This window comes from Chrysemys picta, chromosome 9 (genome assembly GCF_011386835.1).
Source record: "Chrysemys picta bellii isolate R12L10 chromosome 9, ASM1138683v2, whole genome shotgun sequence".
Lineage (NCBI taxonomy): Eukaryota > Metazoa > Chordata > Testudines > Emydidae > Chrysemys > Chrysemys picta.
In genome coordinates, this window is record NC_088799.1 from 28,561,833 (window position 1) to 28,587,119 (window position 25,287).

The 25,287-nt window shown below is 40.0% G+C and overlaps 2 protein-coding genes across 3 annotated transcripts in view; one reads left to right on the top strand and one right to left on the bottom strand.

Moving 5' to 3' along the window:
* CP (ceruloplasmin) overlaps positions 1-1,989 on the top strand; it is a 36,974-nt gene extending 34,985 nt beyond the window's left edge. The window contains exon 19 of the mRNA XM_005312912.3: positions 1,667-1,989. Within this exon, the coding sequence (XP_005312969.2) occupies positions 1,667-1,701 (35 nt within the window). The 3' untranslated portion in view covers positions 1,702-1,989. The remainder of the gene's footprint in view (positions 1-1,666) is intronic.
* A 2,091-nt stretch (positions 1,990-4,080) lies between these two features.
* The window catches only part of HPS3 (HPS3 biogenesis of lysosomal organelles complex 2 subunit 1), a 38,346-nt gene continuing 17,139 nt past the window's right edge, over positions 4,081-25,287 (bottom strand). Inside the window, exons 7-17 of one of the 2 annotated variants that reach the window (XM_008176744.4) lie at positions 23,611-23,765; positions 22,121-22,229; positions 21,740-21,921; positions 21,233-21,413; positions 20,327-20,557; positions 18,230-18,415; positions 16,320-16,508; positions 15,384-15,488; positions 12,265-12,471; positions 8,992-9,082; positions 4,081-5,994 (exon numbers count right to left, since the gene is read on the bottom strand). In XM_008176744.4, coding sequence (XP_008174966.2) covers positions 5,867-5,994; positions 8,992-9,082; positions 12,265-12,471; positions 15,384-15,488; positions 16,320-16,508; positions 18,230-18,415; positions 20,327-20,557; positions 21,233-21,413; positions 21,740-21,921; positions 22,121-22,229; positions 23,611-23,765 — 1,764 coding nt within the window. In that variant the 3' untranslated portion in view covers positions 4,081-5,866. Of the gene's footprint in view, positions 5,995-6,667; positions 6,909-8,991; positions 9,083-12,264; positions 12,472-15,383; positions 15,489-16,319; positions 16,509-18,229; positions 18,416-20,326; positions 20,558-21,232; positions 21,414-21,739; positions 21,922-22,120; positions 22,230-23,610; positions 23,766-25,287 lie in introns of those variants that run through there. The other variant, XM_042853658.2, reaches the window with a different exon arrangement.

Below are 25,287 nucleotides of genomic sequence, written 5' to 3' on the forward strand. Positions count from 1 at the left end.
ATTTTTTAAAAGTAGTAAGGTTTCATAAGGGAGTGTTAATCATATAGAAAACGTTGGCCTGGGCCTGGAAGGTAAAGAATATAGAACTTGTAAAACAATTGTTTTACAAAAAGCCTGATTCCCCTTCCCACCCCCATCCTTCCCCCCCCAAAACTAGAGAAAATGAAGTCTGGGAGGGATCTGTAGGTACAGGATATGACAATGGGCAGAAGAACAGATCAAAGAAACAGGAAAAATCTCTTATGCTTGGGAGGGTATTTTAGTTAAGGAGAAGGCTGGCCATCAACATAATAAAAGGAAGGTAGTAGTGAAGTTTCCTATCCACCCTCCCCTCCCCAGATATATGAGAGTTGAGATTTGATCCTTCAGACAAAAATCTGTCTCACATGCGATTGCTCATAAAAGACAAAGGATTTGCAGAATGGGCCCTCATTAAAAACAAGTTTTCTTATTTAAAACAAACACCATGCGTAGATATCTGAGGAATAATTAAATCTTATTTTGAAATCAAATGAGCACCATTTTTAAAAAAGCACTCCTAAAAACTTTCCTGTGCTAGAAAGGGATAAAAGATGTTGAGTTTATAGTAAACACCGCAATTGAAAATACCAGAAAGTAGATAGTAAAACATCTTTAACCCTTGATTTATACTTAAAAGTCATAGATATTTAAATAAAAACACCGAGGAGTCCTTGTGGACCTTAGAGTTCTGCAGTTTCTCGTTGGAGTCTGTTTTTGAAGTTTTTTTGTTGAAGAATTTTTTTCTTCAAACTCCAACGAGAAACTGCAGAACTGGAATTAATTTGCAAACTGGACACCATCAAATTTGGCCTGAATAAAGACTGGGAGTGCATGGGTCACTAAAAAGTGTAATTTTCCCTCTGCTGATACTCACACCATCTTGTCAATGGTTGGATGTCGCCCATTGCCACCTTAATCACATTGGCCTCGTTAGCACTACAAAAGTAGTTTTCCCTCTGATAGTCACCCATTCGTGTCAACTGTTGAGAATAGGCCACTTCCACCTTAATTGAATTGGCCTCGTTAGCACTGACCCCCCACTTGGTAAGGCAACTCCCAGCTTTTCATGTGCTATAAAATATATATACTGCTGGCTGTATTTTTCACTCCATGCATCCGATGAAGTGGGTTTTAGCCTACAAAAGCTTATGCCCAAATACATTTGTTAGTCTCTAAGGTGCCACAAGGACTCCTCATTGTTTTTGAGGAGATTGGTAGCCATGTTAGTCTCTCGGAGATATTTAAATGTGTACATAATTTAGCTTGAATACCAGAAAATGCATCTAACTTTTGTAAATAAATCTTGTTTAGAAAACAGAGTACAAGTATAGCTTATACCAAACCTGTACAGCAAGTAAAAGTTGATTTACACAATATACTGTGAGATATGTAAAATCTGTTTTACCCTACACACCTATGTAGTAAAATGGATCCCTCATAACGATACAGAGTTTGGGTTGTATGTTATGACTTGAGTCAATTTGAACTCCCAGCACTTTAAGGATCCAAATCCAAAATCCCACCTAACTTCTTCCAAAAATGGGTGCGCGGAGATAAATCACTTTGTGTTAGGCTTATCTTACAAACCAAAAATAGCTTTTTGCATTGATAAGAGGTGTTACAGAAACACTTTTCCCCTTTGCAGAGCAACAATCTTTCTTCACAAGGATGTTTGAATAGTTCACACACAAAATCACAACAGAATGAAGGAATTGACTCATCGTGAGGATTCTCCAAAGTCTTCAATTGATGAAGCACTTCTTAAGAAAGGACATCTGGACCACTTCCTTTCTCAACTTGGTTCACAAAAGGCTTCATTTGGCCCACCAAGAAGAACCCTGATAACACATGGGCCATAGTTTGGAACAGCTATGTGAATACATAGCCTATAAATTACTCTTTGCATAAATAAAAAACCCTCTTGTATAACTGACCACTGAACATTAAAAGAGGTTCCTGGTACAGCCATTTGCTGCTTCTGTTACTTCTGATAAGAGTGGCATTTGTCATTTACCCCTGAATAACTAGTATATGTAAATAAGCACTTATCACAACTCCCAGTATATCTGTGTGTCGGCATGCTCTACTCACCACTAGGGCACCTCATGCTGGGGATTAGTTCTGCCAGTCTAATGCCTCTTCCTTTGGGTGCTCACTCGGTCTCAGGATTTGATGGCTCCCTCTTTGTGGCTTGGCCCTTTGGCCAGGACACTGTAGTTTTCCCCTGGGTGAGGAGACACGGATATGTACCAAAGTCTCTCTGTACTGGCTGTCCCAGGCAATCTTTCAATTCACTGCCCAGCCTGTGCAACTTCCTAGTGGCTGGTAAGGATGGGCCTGGGCCTGGGTTCCCTTTTCTTTGGGTTCCACCCCAGACACCCAAGCAACAGCTAAGGTCTGCTCTGTCCCACACCTTGCTGCTGTTTCCCTGGACTGCTTCCTAAAATGCCCCTCGAGCTCTTTCCTCACTCTCCTCCAGGTATTCCCTTCCCTCTAGGCCAAACTCCCCTCTCTCCCTAGCCTCAGAGACTACAGCCCTCCTCCTTGCAGTCCCATTTTGCTTTCAGCTACCTTGCTTTATACAAGCCTTGTCTGTTCCTGTCCAGGTGAGCTTCATCCTTTCATTAGTCCTCATGTCTCCTGGCTCCTCCTCCAGGTGCAGGCTAGGCAGTTAATTGGCCAACCTAGCCACCTTAACCCCTTCAGGGCCTGGTGTGGGGTGAACCCTACTGCAGTGTGTGACTACAAATTAAAACATAAAATCTGTTTCACAGAGTTCTGTCCCAGCTGCTTTCACCAGAGTTCAAGAGTCACGGGTGTCTTAGGCATCACTGGAAATGAACTGATAAAGAAGCAGGTGAGGTGGGATCCACAAGAGTACTTAGGCACTTAACTCCCAGTTTTGGCTCCACTATGATCCACAAAATGTCCATCCAACACTGAAGGTGCTCACTCAGCACCTAAGTTTTTCAAGGTAAAAGGTCCCTGGGTGCCTATCTTTCTGCCTCTGGGCATGAGCAGGCATGGGTGCCTATCTTTCTCCCTCTAGGCATCCATGTGCCTATCTCCTACTTAAGCCTCAGAGCTATTCACATACCCAGGGAAGAAAGGTATTCAGCTATTGAAATCACGGGCAGGACCCGATCTGTCAGGCATACTCAGAGGGCACCTAGTGGATTGGGTTCCATTCAACAGTTACAACGACCCAGCTATGTGACTGGAAAAAACCCACACACCCGACTGATGCAGTTAAATTGACCTAACCCTCTGTGTAGACAGTGCTAGGTTGCTGGAAGAATTCTTCTGTTGACTTAGATACCACCTCTCGGGAAGGTGGATTACCTACGCCAACTGGAGAACCCCTCCCATTGCTGCAGTGAGTGTCTGCAGTGAAGTGTTTTATGTAGATAAGCCCTAAGTTAAGTATTTGGAATCTAAAGGATACTTTCTAATGACCATTTGGGAGTCTAAGGGTATACCAGCACTTAAAACACTACAGTGGCGCAGCTGCAGCTACACCTACACCACTGTAGCACTTCAATGTAGAGACTCACTCACTCCAGTAACAGGAGAGGTTCTCCCGTTGCTGTAGTTGACCTAGCTACCACATCTTGGGGAGGTGGATTAACAGAAGAATTCTTCCATTGGCCTACCATTGTCTACACCAGGGATTAGGTCGCCATAGCTACATCTCTCAGGGGTGTGAAAAATTTCACATTCCTGACAGCCATATCTTTCACACCCCTGAGAGACGTAGCTATGTCAATGTAAGTTTTCAGTGTAGACCAGACCTAAGCAATGTCAGTGCTTTTGTGAGACTGGTTACATGTGTTGTCAGTTGGCTTCCATGTGTGTGTTCTTTCAGTGTGCTGTCCAGCTCTGCACAGATAAGTGGTTCAGCAGACCTCGATAGTACTACCCAGTGTTGTTAAGTGCTGCAGGCTGGAATGTCGTTGCCTCGGTAACGCTGTTAAGGCTGCTCAGTACTTCTGGCCTTGGAGACAGTGCAACATGTTAATTCAGCAGACCTTGATGTCACTCAAAGAAAGACAGGCACAGTTTGGTGACGAAGGCGCTCGGCCAAGTTTATTGTCAATGAAGAACGGTACTAGTGCCCAGGCTTCATGGTTACAGGTACACTAACACGTGTATGCCTATTACAATGGACTCGGCTCAATCAGCAGCAGGACTTTCAGCTGCCCCCTCAGCTGGACAAAGGATTTAGACAAAGTATCCTGAAATTTATAGGCTGAGAAACAATTGGAATATAGTTTACATACCACCTTATGTATTTCATTACATCTGTTTGTTACCTCCCCTTGTTCAGGATATCTTGCATAAAACATCCTTATTCATTATTTTGTCAAACCATCTTATCTTGTACTAGATTGGGATGTATCTGTACTAGCTGGAATATATTTATGTAAATATCTAGTTGCTAGTACACTAGCAACAACTTTGCCAAGTTCACGTACTGGACAGTGGACGTGTAAGTATCTGCTTTAATACGTGGCCTGACCTTGGTTCACAGCCTCTGGGTTAGGCCTCAAATCTTGCCCCAAGCCCAGCGCTCTAGGCTCTCTCTACTCCAATATGAAATCCAATTTGTCAGCTAATTAGATTCTCAGATGGTTGATCCTTATTGTGATAGTCTGACTGCAATTAGCTCACAGCTGTTTAGAATAGAGTTGTTAGTAACATTGTATAAAAGAACTCTTCTCTCTATTGAAGAATATTGGAAAAACAGTTTAATACAATTAAAATGAAATACTCAACTTTAATTATCACTGTTCATACAATCATCCTGATAGTAGTTGTTGCAGTTGAAAGACCAAGGCATTTCCACTCAGAACAGAGGGGGGAAAAATGACCTTATAGTTGAGAGACCCCTTTTCAAAATACACGGTAAAAACAAAGACATCAGACAGGTAGTTTGGTGGTCCATCTAGAAAATAATGTAGCTGGAAAGAAGTGAACCAGAGGTGAAGATGCTTGTTGTTCATTAGAGACTGAATATAGTTTCCTCTTCTCCCATCACTAACAGCAGAAAACATCTGCGACGCCTTACCGAAACATCTGTCACCTACTTACAGAAAACAGTTATTTCTCTTGGGAACCACTTTCTACACACTTGATGAATAAGACTTGATCCAGCAAAGTCTTGCATAACTCTAAGCATGCAAGCAGTCCCCTTAACTTGTTCTTCCAACCTGAACTCAATTTAACTACTCAAGCATGTGCATATCTATAAGCACATAATAAGTCTCTAGAAATTCCAGTTGGAAGAACAAGTCAATGAGACTGTGCACATGCTTAAAGACACCCAGGAGCTTACCTATTTTTGTGGATTGGGGCCTAACTAGCTGAAGACACAGGATCCAAGAGTGACAGCTTCCATTCCCTGCTTCACTTTTACATGAACACTACAGTGGGATAGAATTGTGTGCAACTTTAAGTAGTACAATATTCCTTCTGGCTATATTTTTCTCCATTAAGAATTTACATTCTCATTCAGGAAATGTCTGAACTCCATCAACTATTTGGCTGAACACCACAATATTCAGTTCCATAGGATAAACAGGGATTCTTTCGATTTGCCAGTATCAGTGACATTTTATCACTGGAAACACTTTTCTTTCATCTACAAAATTGATACTCAACCTCAAGTGGTGATTGTCATTGCATTATACCATATAATAAAGGCCACAACCCAGAGGGGCCAGTTTTTACAATATACCCAGGTAGTTTGCAAGTAGATGGACTCCCACAATATTTCATGTACAATTCCACCATTTAGTTTTGCCTATTTATTCCAGTGCTTTCAAGTCCACACTTTGCATTGTGTTTAAGTCACCAATTTCCTTTTGCTGCACTGAAGTAGATGTGGCAGGAAAAATGCTGCAGTCCCATCCTCTGGTAGAACATTAAGGAAATCCCTTAGCTCCAATTCCATGGCAACAACTGATAAAGTTTCTGCACAGGGAAAGAATACTATGTTTAAAATCATCTATATTAAGTGCAACACATTATAGATGTGATCTTTAACTTATTTTGCTGATTTAGTTATCTAAATATTGTGATTACAGTAGATTTAAGAGAAAGACCCAAATAGCAGCAGATAAATTTGGCAACTGGGGAACAGTTTGAGAAGTGAAGGTAGCAATTCAGGGTTGTTTATGGATGAAGTATTGAGACACACCACTATAACGTCTATCTGAACTAATCACCTCCACATACAATACCAAATCCCAGGTAGGTCTCATCCAGCACCTTCAGTGCTGTATAAAATTGAAAGGAAGCATTAAAATAGAGCTATGCTGATGGTGTAACACAGCAGTTGGTACTTTGGGAGCAACCTATGAGACAAAGCTATTTAATTATAGGCTCTCCTGAGCCAACTAATATCAATTACAATGAGATGATAATGGTTGGACAATGAGTATCTGACAACAGAAGTTTACCGCTTTTATGCTTCTGACAGGGAGTACTGCCATTCTCTTATGGAAACCCAGTAGTGACACTCCTCTATTCACACATTGTGCAGGTGTTGTAAAGGTCTTGTCATGGAAAAATATGACTAATTTTATTCAGCATTCTGAATTGGCTATAAAAGAGTCAAACCACTAGTCTATTATTTATTTCCTCCATAACAATGAGTAAGGGGACCATGGCAGCTGCCATGGTTGGTCACTGCCCCTTCAGCCAAGTTTCCAGAGGAAGAGGGGAAAAAAGTTCCAGTCTCAGGAAGAGGAAAATCAAAGAGTCAGAGAGTCACTTCCTTTGGCTAAGGATCCAAATCCCCCAGAACAAATACTTGACTGCTTCCTTCTGTGTAATCCCAGTGACCACAAGCAACACAACATGGCTTCCCTCAGCCAAGAGTCCAGCTATGAAGAGAGAGAGTCCTTATTGTGGTTAGAATCACTGCACACCAGTACAGTTCTCAATACAAGCCAGGCAGTTATTTCCCCAGGCATTCCTTTCACCTGTCTTGGCTACAGAAATGAGTAATTGCACATTACTTTCAACGGATAGTTCTGTGATGTCTTTACCCGTATTTATATCTGGAAAAATCTTTGATTCCTGTCATGCATAATTAGTAGGCTGTCAAATGATTTGAAAAATTAATCATGATTAATCACATGATTAAAAAAATTAATCGCAATTAATTGCACTGTAACAATAATAGAATACCATTCATTTAAATATTTTTGGGTGTTTTCTAGATTTTCACTTTATACTCATTTTTTATTACAAATATTTGCACTGTAAAAAAAAAACAAAATAGTATTTTTCAATTCGCCTAATACAAGTACTGTAGTGCAATCTCTTTATCATGAAAGTTGAACTTATCAATGTAGAATTATGTATAAAAAAATAATTGCATTAAAAAAAACAATGTAAAACTTTAGATTCTACGAATCTACTCAGTCAGCCAATTGCTCAGACAAACAAGTTTGTTTACATTTGCAGGAGATAATGCTGCCTGCTTCTTGTCTACGTCACCTGAAAGTGAGAACAGGTGTTCTCATGGCACTGTTGTAGCTGGCATCACAAGGTATTTACGTGCCAGATGCGCTTAAGATTCATATGACCCTTCATTCTTCAACCACCATTCCAGGGGACATGTGTCCATGCTGATGATGGGTTCTGCTCGATAACAATCCAAAGCAGTACGGACTAATGCATGTTCATTTTCATTATCTGAGTCAGATGCCACCAACAGAAGGTTGATTTTCTTTTTTGGTGGTTTGGGCTCTGTAGTTTCTGCATCGGAGTGTTGCTCTTTTAAGACTTCTGAAAGCATGCTCCACACCCCGTCACCCTCAGATTTTGGAAGGCACTTCAGATTCCTAAACCTTGGGTTGAGTGCCGTAGCTATCTTTAGAAATCTCACATTTGCGTTTTGTCAAATCTGCAGTGAAAGTGTTCTTAAAATGAACAACATGTCATCATCCGAGACTGCTATAAGATGAAATATATGGCAGAATGCGGGTAAAACAGAGCAGAGACATAAAATTCTCCCCCAAGGAGTTCAGTCACAAATTTAATTAATGCATTTTTTTTTAAAATAAGCATCATCAGCATGGAAGCATGTCCTCTGGAATGGTGGCCGAAGCATGAAGGGGCACACGAATCTTTAGCACATCTGGCACATAAATACTTTGCAATGCCAGTTACAAAAATGCCATGCAAATGCCTGTTCTCACTTTCTGATGACATTTTAAATAAGAAGGCGGCAATATTATCTCCTGTAAATGTAAACAAACTTGTTTGTCTGAGCAGTTGGCTGAACAAGAAGTAGGACTGAGTGGACTTGTAGGCTCTGAAGTTTTACATTGTTCTGGTTTTGACTGCAGTTATGTAACAAAAAAAAACAAACAAACAAAAAAAAAAATCTACATTTGTAAGCCGCACTTTCATGACAAAGAGTTTGCACTACAGTGCTTGTATGAGATTAATTGAAAAATACTATTTCTTTTGTTTATCATTTTTACAGTGCAAATATTTGTAATAAAAAAATAATATACACTGATTTCAATTACAACACAGAATACAATATATATGAAAATGTAGAAAAACATCAAAAATATTTAATAAATTTCAATTGGTATTCTATTGTTTAACAGTGTGATTAAAACTGCGATTAATCATGATTAATTTCAATTAATTTTTTTAGTTAATCGCGTGAGTTAACTGCGATTAATCGACAGCCCTAATAATTAATTAAAAAAATAAGGATGTATGCAACAATTTTGGATGTGTGTAAATGCTTACTGCACATTTCACAGTACTACTCTGTTGTCTCTGCGGAGTTACATTATGAGTAGAGAAAGACCTTCCTCCCCAAACTGAATGATGGTAAAATGCCATGTCACAGCAGTTTCTAGAGGAAACAGCTTTCAAATACTTTAGATGCAGTACAAAGGCTTTCACATATGGAATTTAGTTGTAAATCAAGTTCTTTACCTTTCAGCGATGAGATGAGAATGGAGTAGTCATCTCCAACATATCTGGTTCGTTTACAAAGTTCAGGAAGCAGTTTGTTCCACCATAGGGCCTAATTCATCCAAAAATAAACCCACAGAAGAAAAATAAGTTAGTGGTGACTATGAATAGTAGGTTGTGAACACAAATTTTTAATAAGTACTTTGAACTAACATCAAAGATGGTACAAAAAAAAAAAAAAAGTGGTGTAAGTTGAGATGGGCCTAGTAATTAATTAGTCTGCACAGTGCTTTGAAATGCAATGTTTTCAGACTTCAGTGTGATCCTTTTTAACTCAGCAAATTAGAGTGATGATAGCACCCCCTAGTGCCACTGAAGATAAGGCTGTGCCTGTTTCTGACAGGCTGTGCATGTGGTTCAGACAGACTACAAACCCACATAATTAGCGCAGGGGGAAAAAAAAGGTTAATGCATTATTATGGTTACGGATTTAACAAATAAGTTAAGTCTCTCATTATAGCCCGATGCAGTGTGGGTAAAAAAGTGTTCTATGAGAACTTTATGCTCTTATGTTTCTTGATATACCCCTTCCACCTCCAATAATCTTAATGTTGCATGAATACACCATTTAAATTTTAATAACACAAAAAGCTATTCATTTTGTGTTTATAAAGACTGAGGGGAGGAAAGAAAACACTATCCATCTCTCTTCAAACTCTGTGTGGTCTCTTTCTCTTCTCCCATTAGTCTTTGCCTGCAGTATTGCAAGGCTACAATTACCCCAGATATTGGTTTTCTCTGTTCCACTTCTTGATCAAGGGCCAAAGGGAGCACACACGAGCCCCAGCTGTACTGACTGGGGTTCCAGCATTTCCACTTACTGGAGTGTCTCCCCCTTTGCTGATATATTCAGCAGAAGTTATGTCCACTATTAACTGAACATTTTTCAGAGTGAAGGGAGGCAAATAGCAGACTCCCCCAAGGATCTGTACTGGGACAAGTGCTGTTCAACATATTCATAAATGATCTAGAAACGGGGGTAAACAGCAAAGTGGCAAAGTTTGCAGATGATACAAAATTACTCAAGATAGTGAAGTCCAAAAGCTGTCTGTGAAGAGTCACAAAGGGATCTCACAAAACTGGGGTCTGGGCAACAAAATGGCAGATGAAATTCAGTGTTGATAAGTACAAAGTAATGCACATTGGAAAACGTAACCCACTATATGTACAAAATGATGGTCTCAATTAGTTGTTATAACTCAAGAAAGATCTTGGAGTCATTGTGGATAGTTCTCTGAAAACATCTGATCATTGTGCAGTGGTAGTTAAAGCTAACAGAATGTTAGGAAGCATTAGGAAAGGGACAGATAATAAGACAGAAAATTTCAATGCCACTATATAAATCCATGCTACGCCCACACCTTGAATACTGCTTGCAGTTCTGGTTATCCCATCTCAAAAAAAGGATATATTAGAATTGGGGAAAGTACCAAGAGGGGCAACAAAAATGACTAGGAGTACAGAACAACTTCCATATGAGGAGATATTAAAAAGACTGGGATGGCTTAGCTTAGAAAAGACGACTAAGGAGGGATATGATAGAGGTCTATAAAATCATGAATGGTGTAGAGAAAGTGAATAAGGAAGTATTTACCCTTTCACATAAGACAAGAACCATGGGTCACCCAATGAAATTAATAGGCAACAGATTTAATACAAACATAAGGAAGTACTTCCTCATACAACACAGTCAGTCAATCTGTGGAACTCATTGACAGGGGATGATGTTGTGAAGGCCAAAAAATATAACTGGGTTAAAAAAAGAATAGACAAGCTAAGGGAGGATAGTCACATCAATGGCTGTTAGCCAAGATGGTCAGGGATACAACCCTATGCTCTGGGTGTCCCCAAACCTCTGTGCTAGAACCTGAGACTGGACAACAGGGGCTGGATCACTCGATAATTGCCCTCTTCTGTTCCCTCTGAAGCATCTGGCACCAGCCACTGTTAGAAGACAGTATACTGGGTTAGATGGACCATTGATCTTACCCAGTATGGTTATTCTTATGTTAGCAGTTAATTGGTAAGGAGTGGGGAAAAACCATAGCAGTACTGCTAGAGCCTTGACCAGAATTGGAGAGATCAAGTTCTTCCTCAAATATTATAGGCCACGGGGGAAGGAAGCACGAATAGACTCAAGTTCCTGCTCATCAGTGGTGCAATATCAGGCAATGAAAATACAGTTCATATGTTATTAGGGAGCAGGGAACATATTTAATCATGGCATTTTGAGACATTAATAATGATTTTTTCTCTTTTTATTGTGGCAAGTTTCACATGAAAAAGTTCAGCTACTTCTGAGTTACTTGTAAGCCAAAAAATACTCAGCTTTCTCTGTTTACAGCATATCAGTGTATTATTCCCCTCTCTGCTTGCAAGTAACTCAGCCATCTGAACATTTTTTCCACAACCTTAATATAAAATAAAATAAAATAAAATAAAATATCACACCTTCAGGATGAAACTAATCTGGAAAACCTCAGCCCAAAGAGTTTTTCAGAAAGAGAGTCTATACTAAAATACCATATATAATCCATATTTCTAAGTATAAGTAACTTTGACCAGGAGCATCTGCAGTAAAAACTACCATCTTAAAAACACAAAAGCAAAAATTGGACATTTATATGAATGTGACTTGAACCCAGTCAATGAAATCTATGAATTTTAAGGGTAAGGATCAGAGGGGTAGCCATGTTAGTCTGGATCTGTAAAAAGCAACAGAGAGTCCTGTGGCACCTTTAAGACTAACAGATGTATTAGAGCATAAGCTTTCGTGGGTGAATACCCACTTCGTCAGACGCATGGGTCTGACGAAGTGGGTATTCATCCATGAAAGCTTATGCTCTGATACATCTGTTAGTCTTAAAGGTGCCACAGGACTCTCTGTTGCTTTTTAAGGGTAAGGATGAAACTCCTATCTTGTCGCATTAAACTTGTGCACTGCAAGTGTCTAAGCAACAGGTATTTATGGCCTTTGGTGCTAGAACACTTAGGCAAAAAAGGTCCAACCCTGTTCCCATTAAAGTCAATGGGAATTTGGCCATAAAATTCAATGCAAGCAGTTTCAGGCTCAGAGTGAGTTAAGGATGGGAGTTTCAACTTTAATAGAAATCTGTGCCATTTGATTATCTCTGCAGTGTAGTACAAATTCTCCTATGCACAGCTAACAACTACTGAAAAGAAAGAGAAAGAAAGACTACAATAAATTACTAGATTCGCATTTTAAAAGCTCACCCGATTTTCATCTTTCAGCTCATGCTGGGCATATGGTAGGAGTGCTTCAGGACACTTCTCTAGGAGCTTGTCAATGGATTTCTCATACTCTCCTACCCCCGTAGTGCAAAGAACATGGACACTGAGACCAGCATTACTGTCTTCTGATAATGGCTCCAAGAAAGGCAGAACTGAAGCTATGTCGACTGATGGACCACATAAAAGAGACTGAGGACAAGAGGAAAACTTGCCGTTTGGATGTCAAAACAGACAAAATGCTCACATGCGAACAAAATTAATTTAAAAAGAAATAGTTTTGTCTTTCTGATATTGCTTGGTTAAACAATTAGGCTAAAAATACTGAGTAGAATATAAGTATACATGACCATTATTTACATAATTCTTTGATCATTTCCTCTCCCATCATTTGCACCATTCCTCTATCATAGTTTAGTTTGACTGACAGAAGTATTGTTTTAACAGCTTTACATCATATCTATATTCATCAGCAACATACTGGGCTGTTTAGCAAGAGGTTTAAACAGTCTTACTTCATTTAGACCCAATGTGAACCAAATTCTGCCCACCCTAAGAATCAGAATCACCTAAGAATTTATGCTGGATTGTTTGATCATTGTAAACAAGGCCTCCACTAAACCTGGTGTAGTTCCTGTACTCAGTCATCTGAGCTGCCATGGCTCTACAAGAAAGTACACAGCCTTGGTATTGACAGTTCACCCCATCCCCCTTGATTTAAAACTACAGTTTTCCCCCTGCAGCTGAGATATTACTCAATTTATTATGTGGTCCTCTGTCACAGATCCTAGCGAGCACCCGCCCCCCCCCTCCCGGCAGCTACCCATTAGGACTGCTCTGAGGGGGAATACAAACCTTTGCTGCTCTGGATCCCCACGATGTTTCAAGCTCCTAGAACCTCAGCAGGCAGCAGCACTGGTTCCTCATTTGGCCTCTCTGGCACATTTCGTAGGCACTGACCTTCAGTTACCATCTCTTGGAAATGGGACTCCTTGACCTACCTGCCCTAGGCCTGCACAGACCCAACACACCCCTCCCCCCGAATTCCACCCAAAGATGTGACGCTTCTGGTTTACATTTTAACTCTCTCAGGGGCCACAGTAGTAGCGAAGCAGTCAATGCATAGACTTTACACATTCTAGCACCCATATGTTCTTTTATATTTAATAATGTAAAGCACAGGAGAGTACAGCTCAAAACAACAAACATCTGAAACTGAAATGTCCCTCACTTTCTAGCTTACTCTTCATTTTGAGCCCTTGGGGAATCATCTGGATCCAGGAAGGCAGGCAGGTAGGGAATCCCTCCTCACGCAGGCTGTTGCATGCTAGCTGGTCTCTCTCTCTCTCATGGATCTTATGTGATCTTGCTCTCTCCTGGCTCATGTGGTCTTCTTCCTATGTGTTTATTTAACACCTTCCTGGTCACCTGACTTGTTTTGTTCTTCTCCTGGAAACTTTCCATTATTCCCACCTTCCCTGCTCCTTTCCGGAGTAAACTAAACTAAACTGGTTTTCTAAGGACACAGCTCACCCACTGTCCCAGATGTTTGCACCTAAATAGAGTTAAGTCCTAAGTATCTTCTTATTGTATCTGCCTGGTGCAGGCCCCGTCAGCAATGGTGGACCCAACATACATACAGCACTCATGACACAGCAGATTTTCATAATACAGTTTCACAATATCAATCAGAATTCATAAGTTGTACAGAGATAGCCCCAAATCATCACACCCTCTTAAAAATATCTATTGTGTGTTGGTGGTAACCCCCCTCACCATCAAGAAAGATGCATTTCATGCTATGTTTATCCTTTTTGCAACATCCAACACCTCCTCCCATTCCAGCCACTAATTCACCTTAACTCTGTACAGCATGGCAGGACATGTGCAATATCCCACCCCTGAACACCCTGTCTTGGCTGGTTCATGGATTAGCCAAAGGGACAACTTGAAAGTCATGAAACAGCATGCAACAACTAAGGGCATGTTAGCGCTCAGGCAAGAGCTATACAAAGACAGGTAATTTCATTTTGCAAAGGATTTTGAGATTTCACAATTTAGTTTTGTTCCAATCTGGAATGAAAACCAAAAATTTTAAAATTCTCTGTGAAAGCCCTGGGGTCCCTGCCTCACAGGCAGTCTGCCTGGCTGACTGCCCGGGACCCTGAAATCCTGGGACCCCAGGCTGATGTGAAGCTGCGAGCTAGCTGCTACCACGCTCTTGGCTCCCCTCAGCCCACCTAACAAGCTGCTGAGGGGCCAGGATGGCAAGCTAGTAGGAAGCCTCACACATTTCCAATAGAAGCCTGGCTGCTTTCCATCAGACGTCAAACCATCTCAGAACGTTTTGATTTTGACTAAAGGGCATTCTCCATTGGAAAAATGCTCCGTTGGAGAATTTCGGACTAGCTCCACTCAGGATCTCTCAGGATTAAGCTCAAGTCTCCTCACCACCGAGGAGGGGAATTTCCAGACACCAGCACATGTCCAGGACCCGTCATGTAGACAAAATAAACTAAAAATTCCATCCTCTCCACCCACTTCCACTCCTTCACTCTTTGAGGGAGGGATACCTCAGTGGTTTGCGCATTGGCCTGCTAAACCAATCCTTGAGGGGGCCACTTAGGGATCTGGGGCAAAATCAGTAATTGGTCCTGCTAGTGAAGGCAGGGGGCTGAACTCAATGACCTTTCAGGGTCCCTTCCAGTTCTATGAGAAGAAAATATGGAGATATACCTTCTTTCTTTTGACTCCCAAAGAAGCTTCTACTGCCCGTTCTGGCAGCTCTCTCTACAGAGTTTGAAGAAAGTCCAGTTGCTCCAAATATTAATTTCTATTCACACGTAACCTAACACCCATTAACTAAGAAAACAATTTAAATGGTTGCATGACTGAAGCACTGAAATCCAGTTTTACACAAATTAAGAAAAATACACAAACGGTAAAAGAAAAATAGAGACATTCACAAGGCCCCATTTCTGCAAACCCTTTTGCACACATAACTTTGATGGGTCAACTCCAATGTTTAAAGGTAAGGATATGCTTAGGTGTTCACAGGAGTAGAGGCCTAAGTTGTAGAGAGTGAAGATATAAGAGCATCATACCTGTAGTTTTGAAAGATCTTCAGGATACTTATCACATGTACGTCCCGATGACATTATGAAGGTCACCCAAGGGAAAATTAACCCATAATGATTACAGGAGTTTATCTAGAAAAAATATTTCAAATCAATATGGTCACATATGAAACCCATTCCAGTGAAGGAAATCTCTGAATAAAGGATGCCATTTTAGAAAAGTAGCTATTATTTCTATCTTGGGTAAATATTCAAACTAGAATAGGTGAATGAAGTATGCCTTGAAACCTAATGCGGTCCAATGATTTATTTCACATTTGTTAGTTAGAAGCCTCTCCTCCCACCAATCAAACAATGCAAGGCTTTAATTGTACGCCCAATGCCTGTGTTACTCCATTATTAGCCAGTTAAAATTACTATGTGAGCAGTTCAGCTGGCACCTTCCCTGCTCATTACTCAGATAATGCACCTGAAACTATGTTCAATTTTCCACCCAAAAGGGCTGGTAAAGCCAAGTTCTCCTGAAGTTAGGTCTCTCATTTAGCTCCAGATTAACAGATGATCAAAATCCAAATACTCTAAAGTAATTTATATGACCCAGAACACGGATAATTGATACAAGTTCATCCTTGAAACACTGCAGTGTCAAACTACAGGTAATCTAGTTTCATGTCAGTGCCCCTTGATGTCAGGAACTGGAACTGACAAATATGCATGCATTTTTCCACAAGACAATTTGAAACCCCCACAACAGCAGCATTAAGGACCTGTTAATCAAAAGCCAGCAGTTCTTTGCAAGAATTAGCATTTGGTAACTCAACACGTAAGTTTATCTGCTCGCATTCTCACCACTTTTAAGGACAATTTGTCCAGAATTAAAGCATTGCAAGATGGTTTTATGACTGAATATTCCCTTACACTCACTGTCTGTTTCATGCAAATGTATTTGCAGTGTATAGTTACCAGATCCTCTGTTGTTTTCAGTGGTTTGGTATCAGGAAGCTGCTTCCTCGATAGTCTCCAAATGTACTGTGAAGTAAGCTTGAATAAGAGCTCCTGGAGTATTTCTTTCTCAGAGCTTGCTACAAGGAGGGCTTCCCAGAAGTCTACTAAGAGCTGAGGGTTAGTACCTTCCTTCTTCCCACACAGCATCTGAGCACCACAGAAGATTCAAATATTAATGAAAATCAAGATGACTATTACATTGTCTCATTGTTTATCTATACTGCCTCGTCTGTCTATATCCAACAGTGTCATGTCTTAAATTGTAAGCTCCTTGGGGCAGGGGACCGTCTTTGTTCTGTGTTTGTACCTACCCTAATGGGGTCCCAGTCCATGATTAGGGTTCCTAGGTGCTAAGGTAAGATAATAATAACAGCAACAGAAATCTGAATGTACAAAAGTTTCAATGGACAAGACTAAGTCTCCCTCTACTCGTCATAGATGAGTGTGTTCTTGTTTTTGTGTAATCCTGATGTATTTCTAGTATATGTGATGCCAGCTACTGTGGTGACGGACAATGTAGAAGTGCATGCAACATATTTAAACTCTTGATTCCTTAATGTATAGGTTTGGTATGCAAGAAACACATTCCTTTGTGAGTTTTTATTCTGCTATCAACGGTGGTCACATTGTAAAATGTTTAAAGAGCCGAAATGCTGACACCATCTAGAATATGTCCACACCTAAGCAAGTCCCCTTTGAAGAGTCATTCTAATCAGAGAGTTGGGGCTAAGTTAAAGGAAGCACCCCCCAGTTCACTTGCCAGTGGGAGCTAATCATAGGGCTCTGTGAGGAGTTCGGAGGACTGCACCAAGGGGGACCCCATCACCATTGAACCTTTCCTTGGGCTTTTAAATGCTGGCCAGACAGGTTGGGGACCTTGATTACTGCATTTACACTGAACCCCTAAACTTGAAACCAACTACATTAACCTTAACTACACTGTTAGATCTTTAATTTCATGATGAAAATTCAGAATGATGGAAGTGAGATCACAAAAGGCCTGGGGGTGCGGTGAGGATAGAGATAATTTGGCTCTAAAATGACCGAAACCCCTTATAATGAAGAATAGTCAAGATCTGTGGAGCAAGGAACTCCTTAGTTCTAATTCCTGCTCTGACAGAGGTCTCTTTTGAGGCCAGGAATAAGCCACTTGTTCTATGCATCCGAAGAAGTGGGCTGTAGTCCACGAAAGCTTATGCTCTAATAAATTTGTTAGTCTCTAAGGTGCCACAAGTACTCCTGTTCTTCTTTTTGCGGATACAGACTAACACGGCTGCTACTCTGAAACCTGCCACTTGTTCTAGTTTTTCTATCTGTAATGTGGGGATAGGCCCACCTCTCTCAGGTTTGAGAGGACTATTTACTTCATTTGTAGAGTGTTTTTGAATATGTACATAGAAGATTATGTAGCATCACATCTGACTTGATACCCTTTAGAAAAAGATTTGTATGCTATGGTATTAATCCTGGATGCAATTTTCAGAAGGGGCCCATGGGAGTTATTTACCCAATTCCTATTAAATTTTGATAGGCACCGGATGCCTACCTCCCTTTGAAAATCCCAGTCTCCAAGATCAATGTGTGCTTGGTTGAACTGACGGATGCAGAGCATAAAGACAAATTTAATGCATTTCTTTGGCTAAATTTAATGGCTGGACCATTCACAAAAAGAACCAGTTTCTTACTCCAGTTAAAATTTCTGTCAAGCTTAGTGACAGAAGCCGCTGGGCTTTCATAAAGCTTTTCCTGCTGTAACTCGAGGACCACTCGGATTGTTTTGGTCACCTCTAGTTGTTAACACCAGGCCTGGGCTTTGTAGAAGTTAAATCAAAATTTTAAAAATGCAACAATCCCGCAAACAGACAAACCTCGAAGTAAGAGTCTGCTTCTTCCAATTCAATTTTACTGTTCTCGTGTAAAGCCAACATCGAAGCCACCAGCAACCCAGGCCACGTCTCCTTCAGATGAACGGCAAGTTCGGTCGGAACAATTTGCCCTTCTCTCTGCTGCCTCAGAAGTCTTGGTTCCCCAATAAAGCCATATGCCAGTCTCATCTACAGACACATCCATTTACAAGTTAGGCAAAGAATTCAATCCTTCCCAAACTCAGGGCTTACTCAAGCAGTCTGGCTTATGTAGGTGAAATGCAGGGAGGATATGGGAAGTGAACTATATCCCTTCTCACTAGGCCAAGCCATGGTACTGTAGTGCAGCTCCCCACAGCTGCTACTTCAAGCTATGCACAGGAGTAATGACTTCAGATACTCTGCACCACTTGCGTGGGCAGTTGGGCCACTGAGTCTGTAGAATCTTGGATCTCAGCCATGTGTAGCCCACAGTGCTGCCCTATACATGGCTGGCATCCAAGGTGTGCCGGGGTTGCAGGCCCATCATGTGCCTTATATGGCACAAGGAGTTTGCACTGGTCCTCCATACTTTACCCTTAATGTTGTAAGATTTTATTCCATTTGTTCTTGCTCCCTGTCTTAGGGATCTTCCAGTTCCATGAGTCTAAACTTTACTCACTATATATACACACACACAGAAAACTAGACTTGACTGTAAACCAAAACCAATGTATTAGGTGCTTTTGAAAACCCCACCCAAATGGCTTTCAATGGGACTTGTGCTCCCAAATCAATAAGGTGCTTTTGAAAATGCTACCCATGAATAATAAAAATGATTTTGCAGCAGTATATATTGTAATAGCCCCTTTTTATTCATCAGCTGCTGCTGTTTATGCAGCAAATGTAAATTATCATAGATCAACCTGACATCTGAGGCTCTCTTTATTCTCTAGGACCTACCTTGTTCCTCATTTATATTACTTCATCAGTACTTTTGCATCCAGTTAGAAAGAGATGATCATGCTTTGCTGCGGAAGAGACAGCAGGTGGTGCTGAACAACACTGTAGCTGATTTTCTAACATATCCTAACCTCCACACTCTGCAGTTCAGAAATCAAGGCTGAGCATGTACTTAGTGATGGTTCTGGCATCAACCCCAGGCTGTGATGCACCCATGGGCTTATTTTCTCCTCAAAATTAGACACTTCTGACTTCCCTTCCAAAGCCATTTTTAAACCGGATTTAAAAATGCAAAAGGGATGAGCTCACTCAAGAGCCTGATGCAGGTCCAATATCTCTTCCTCTCTTGCAATACTCGTCTTTACGTGCCCTGACCAACCCTACTAGTTTGTGGCCTTTAACCTCACACATGGGGATTTGGACTGAAACATCAACATCAGGGTCAGATTTAGTCAGAGTATAATGACCTCCCTTCAAAGTGTCTGTAAATCCATACCACCGATGACTGATATCAAGCCCTGCTGCGCTACATTTCCTTCCATTAAATAGGATTCCTACTGTGACTGCACCAAAGCACATTCTCCTCCTCTCTCAATAAGGACAAAGTGCCTTGACTACAGTCAAACAGAAGAGAGCAGTGGACTGGATACAGGGAACTCTACATCCATGACATGGACATCCTGCCCACAGCTCTTCACACACGAACACCAAGGACTTTTGGTGTGCAAGCCAAGGGTCAGGTGGGACTATGCAACCTATCCTCGGGGCGGGGGGGAGTCGGGGAAGGAGGGAGACACAGGGGCTGCAGAGGCTACTATGCTCCAACTAATATTTAATTTATTTACTGTACTTTGATTTAGAAACACTTAAAAAAAAAAGTGTTTTGTGATTATTAAAATAATATTTAATATTAAAGTAATAGTCTAATTATATGCCCATGTGTATATTAATGGGAATTCTAGCTTCCCTGGAGCACAAGCTAAACAACTCATACCCCTCAACCCACCTCCTCCCAGATGCCCAATAAAGACCATTAAGCGTGTGGGGGAAGAGCAGGATTTCCCCCTGCCATGAGACATAACCCAAACCAACTGAGTTGGGTTTAACAGAGAATCTGGTACTAAATGGGAAGGTGACTACATGGGCAGCATTCTGTACCTCTGTATAACAGTCCATCTCGTTTTTATATGCCTCTAGGTCTCCCATTTTTAGAGCCATGGCAGCTTTGGTTAGCGTCAATACCACTGATGGCACAATCAGTTCCACTTTCTGCAAAAGCTCCATTGCCATCAAGGGACATACATTTTTCATGCACGGACTGCAGAGCACATGGGGCAGCTGGTTTGGTTCAGCAAGATGGAATATTTGGAGCACTTTGGCTGCCGATTCCTATTAAAATAAAAGCCATTTAAAATAAGCTTAGCCTCCTGAATATACATTGGAATGAATAAATAAAATCAAACTACTGGTGTGCAGAAATGATACAGACTTGCTTTCAAACATAGGGGCATACTGTAGTTGGTAAGCCACAGCGGTAGGGGCAAAGGAACGCCACCTGACAGCATGTCTGCAGAGACATTCTGTCAACTCAACCAAAATTCCTCTGAAGGGCTGGGAGAGCAGACATGGAGTTTCAGCACCCTTTAAAGGTGGCATTTGGAGATGTGGCTTGGGCTCGGTTCATTACATTGATAGGGGTAGCATAAAAAAGTTTGAACGAAGACTTTCCTAGCATGTTGGTATCCCCAGCCTTGGTTGGGGCCCTGTCTCTGGAAAACGTTTATGCATCATGACAACAAAAACCACAATACATTCTTCTGAGGAGAGTCTGAACAGGAAATATCATTGATAATCTCTTTGTGTTTATAGAAATTACGTCTTGTTTATATTTGGTCGGCAAAACTAGGATGGGTCCCCCTTGTGCCTCTCACATGCAAAGGAGAATAATCATGAGCCAACAGATATGGAGATTTCAAAAGTTAAGCAATGCTTCCTTTATAAGTGTCCCAAGTTCCTCAGAATAGGAAATAAGCAGTAGATTAAAGAGAAAGTTCCTATTCTTACTTTGCTTAACTCTTCATTTAAATCTTCATAAAGAGAATGATTTAAGTAAAAGATAAATCCTTTTTCATATTTCTGTGTTCCACCCTCTACCACCGAGTCTATTCTCTTCAAAACTTCAGTTATGGATAAGCCAGACATCTTGTAGTAAGGCAGGGCAAGATGGGCATCCTTAGTGTTAAACCTGAAAGCAATGGGGGGAAAAAGAATTTGGGACCTTTGCAGCAATAATCTTACAGAAAAAAAAAGAAGATTTCACCCTGATCCGTAAACGGTTTGAGGCTGGAGACATTTCAGCATTTACATATTTCTACTCCATACTTAAGCCAAGACTACAAGTCTAATGAATGAGAAACCAAACTGAGATGAAAATCTTTACAGTCAGCCCAGAGATTGTATATGCAATACAAGTGTAAAATGGTGATGAGAACAAGCGATCCCAACATTCTTAAAATTGACCTAGGAGGGCACCCTGGGAAACCCAAAATTAACATCTTTCAAAGTACAAACCTGCTGTAACAGTCTCCTAGGTGAGCACAACTTTCTCTGAATGCTGCCAGGAGCTTCTCTTTCTCTTCTGATTCCATCAGACTGGGATCCATTAAAGCTGCTCTAACTAACAAGTGAGCCTCACTTAGAAGATGGATGCAACTCTCCGTTCTTACATTTTCGTATGTCTTACTGTAATCTACCTAGAACAAATTAAAGAAATACTTAGGTCTTTAGCTCACAAGGCAGAATGTTTATAAACAGTTTTAAAGTTGGGAGAAACAACAATTTTAAATCTTGACTGATTACATGCTACAGTATATACATGATAGGCTATCTCAGACATCTAATCCACAACATGATGCTTTTATCACCAATAATCAAACAGGAATTGAGCAATACCATTTCTTTGTAAAGCTGGATGGTTGAAATAGTATTCACAATATATAAATTCCAGCCAGGTTCTGACTCGGGTGGAGTCTTGAGTTTGACACTATCAGCCTTTCTGGAACTGAAATGAGAGAAGGAAAGAATGGAGCCATTGCTGTCCAAATAAAAATTATGTGACTGAACATAAAAGCTTTATATCACTGACTTACTAAACTGATATCTGCATGAAGCAAACAGAATCAGGAACTACTCACACACACATGCACAGATATCTTTTAGATCTTGTCTACATCTGAAAGTTAATTTGGATAAAGGTAGGGAGTACAATTGCTATCCCTAAATAACTCCATGTGTAGACAAGACCATAGGCTATAAGGTCTTGTGGGCAGGAATTGCTGGACAGATCCTTAGCTGTACAATTTACATCACTGACTTCAATGGAGCTAAAGATTTATACCAGATGAGGATCTGTACCTGTGATTTTACATGCATCTCACACAGCATTCAGCACAGTTCTACCACTTCAGTAACTTTTACAGGGGTCACTATAAGACGGTGGGTCAAAAAAAAAAAAACAAAACCTTAACTTTTTCATCTCAGGTATTGGCAAGGTCCCTAATATTTTGAAGTTCTAGTATTCTGGGAGGTCACAACTTACAACTATCCAAAAATAGAGAACTACTTATGTCATTTTCTTATGTGATATGATGTGAAGTAATTTAGATACCTTTCTTTTCAACTGAATATAGCTGCTGAAATACAGTTACACGTTTGAATCAATTAGATTGATAAATGTGTTGTTCAGATAGCTGTGGCAGAGAACTCTATTAAAAGCCCCTGCAATATAGAAAGTAGTGCATCATACTCAGCTTTCAGTTAGAACTGTGCAACCCTAATGACTTCATATGTGCAACAGAGCATATTTTGGCCCAATGACTGCTACTATTTTTGTTATACCTATTAGACTTTGTTCTCTGGGACAGAAGTACACTGTCCTCCCCAGAATATACCCCAGCCTTTGGCAATATATGCCCCCAAAATCCCCACAAGAGAATGTATGAGAACTACACCTTGTTCTGTGCTGTGATACATCTATTTTGGTATTCTAGCATTTGTCACGCAGAAACACAAATCTATCTATAATGTGTATTTAACATAAAAGACAGTAGGAATAAAAAGCATATTTATTTCTAATAACGTAACACACTGCTTCTTTGGAGGGTATCAATTTTTCAGCATCTTGGAGTAATTTATACACTAGGTTACAGACATTTATAAGCCTTCCTCTACCCTTTCCACAATTTTACAAGACAATCCATTGGAATAAGGACCATTTCATTTGGCGTGTTAAAGCTCAATAAAAATTCATAATCTTGATTACTATTCTCATCCTGAGACTAATTATATTTCCAACAGATACCGCCCTTTCATATACACGCCTTCAACCCTAACAAGCCAAAATTGCCTCTTTCATGAAATTGAATAGCATGAATAGCACTTACAGGACCCTTCTTGGAGGCTTTCTTCTTTCAGTAATATCTTCACTATCTGCCTTAGTCAGAAGAATTACATGGTTGTTGAAGTGACAAATAGCTTTCAGCCCTATAAAAAGCTGCATTCTTAATGCGCAGACATCTAGAGACACAGGTGGGCAAGCCTGTAAAGGAAAGGATGACTTTAGGGTTAAAGAACTATAATTAACAAGATAGAAACAAAAATCTGAATTCATAGGTAGGGTTACATTTTAAACTATTTAAAATTACATACAAAAAAAACTACATTAAAAGAACATTATTGTTACAAAGCCAAGAACTCAAAAGTTAGGAAATGCCAGAATTACAGTTGCCCATAGAGTGAGGGTTGTAAAAACAAACAAACAAACCAAACCTTTTTAAAATCATTGGGAAAACATGTATTTCCCTAACCTTATTCTTGGAAGTGGCTGAACAGGTTTAGCTGAAGCTTCCCCAAAAAATTCAGCCTGAAGCACTCCACATAGAAAATTGCTGCCTGAATGGCTTAAGTTATAAGGAACTGAAAACAGAAGAGTGGATAAAAAAAAATAATATATGACTTTATTTAGGTTTATTTTAAAATAATAAACCTCTTTAAAATACATTTGAAATTTAGGACAACCTATGTTAATGACTAAACTCACTATAAAACTATTTATCATTCAAATTAAAAAAGTTTGTATCAATGAGACCTCCTCAAATTTTGTTTATGAGTTAAAGAGTGCTGCTTTTTTAATCATATATAGAATCAGGGGAAGACATCTAACTTTTGAAGTCAACTCAAGCTTCATGAATATGTCACAATGTCATGTACTGCAGAAAGTATCTATGTTATTTTCGGTCTTTACAATGGAGCAAATACTGATATTTAAATTTTCCAAATGTAAATATTTTCCTGTTTTTGTTGTGAGAAAAGATTTTGATTTTAATTATTTTTGTTTATTGTATTTGTATTTTCAGTTTATCTAGTGGACAGAATATTTTCTTCATTTAGACTAATTGAAAAAGCAGGAAAGGTTGTTTTCCTCTTCCAGTCTGAATAAAATCCGTGAGGAAGAGGGGCAGATCTACTAAGTCTTAGAATTTGAAGGATAGGAGACTAGATTTTCAGAGATATTTAGGCACCTAGTGGTATTTTCAAAAGGGCCTAAACAGATTAGGCACCTAAATTACGCTGCTTTCAATGACAGTTAGGTGTGTAATCTGTTTAGACACTTTTGAAAAATACTACTATGTTCCCAAATAGCTTTGAAAATCTGGCCCATGGCAACCAGAAACAGTCCATTAACTAATTACAAAGGAACTTATTAACTGTTTACTAAATTAGTTTTTTAAATGCGAAAATATTTTTTGATAAACATACTTTTTCTTCAAAAAAAGAACAGGAGTACTTGTGGCACCTTAGAGACTAACAAATTATTTGAGCATAAGCTTCCGTGGGCTACAGCCCACTTCTTCGGATGCATAGAATGGAACATATAGTAAGAAGATATATATATACAAACAGAGAACATGAAAAAGTGGAAGTAGCCATACCAACTGTAAGAGGCTAATTAATTAAGATGAGCTATTATCAGCAGAAGAAAAAAAAAAAAAAAAACTGTTGTAGTGATCATCAAGATGGCCCATTTTAGACAGTTGACAAAAAGGTGTGCGTACCCTGCA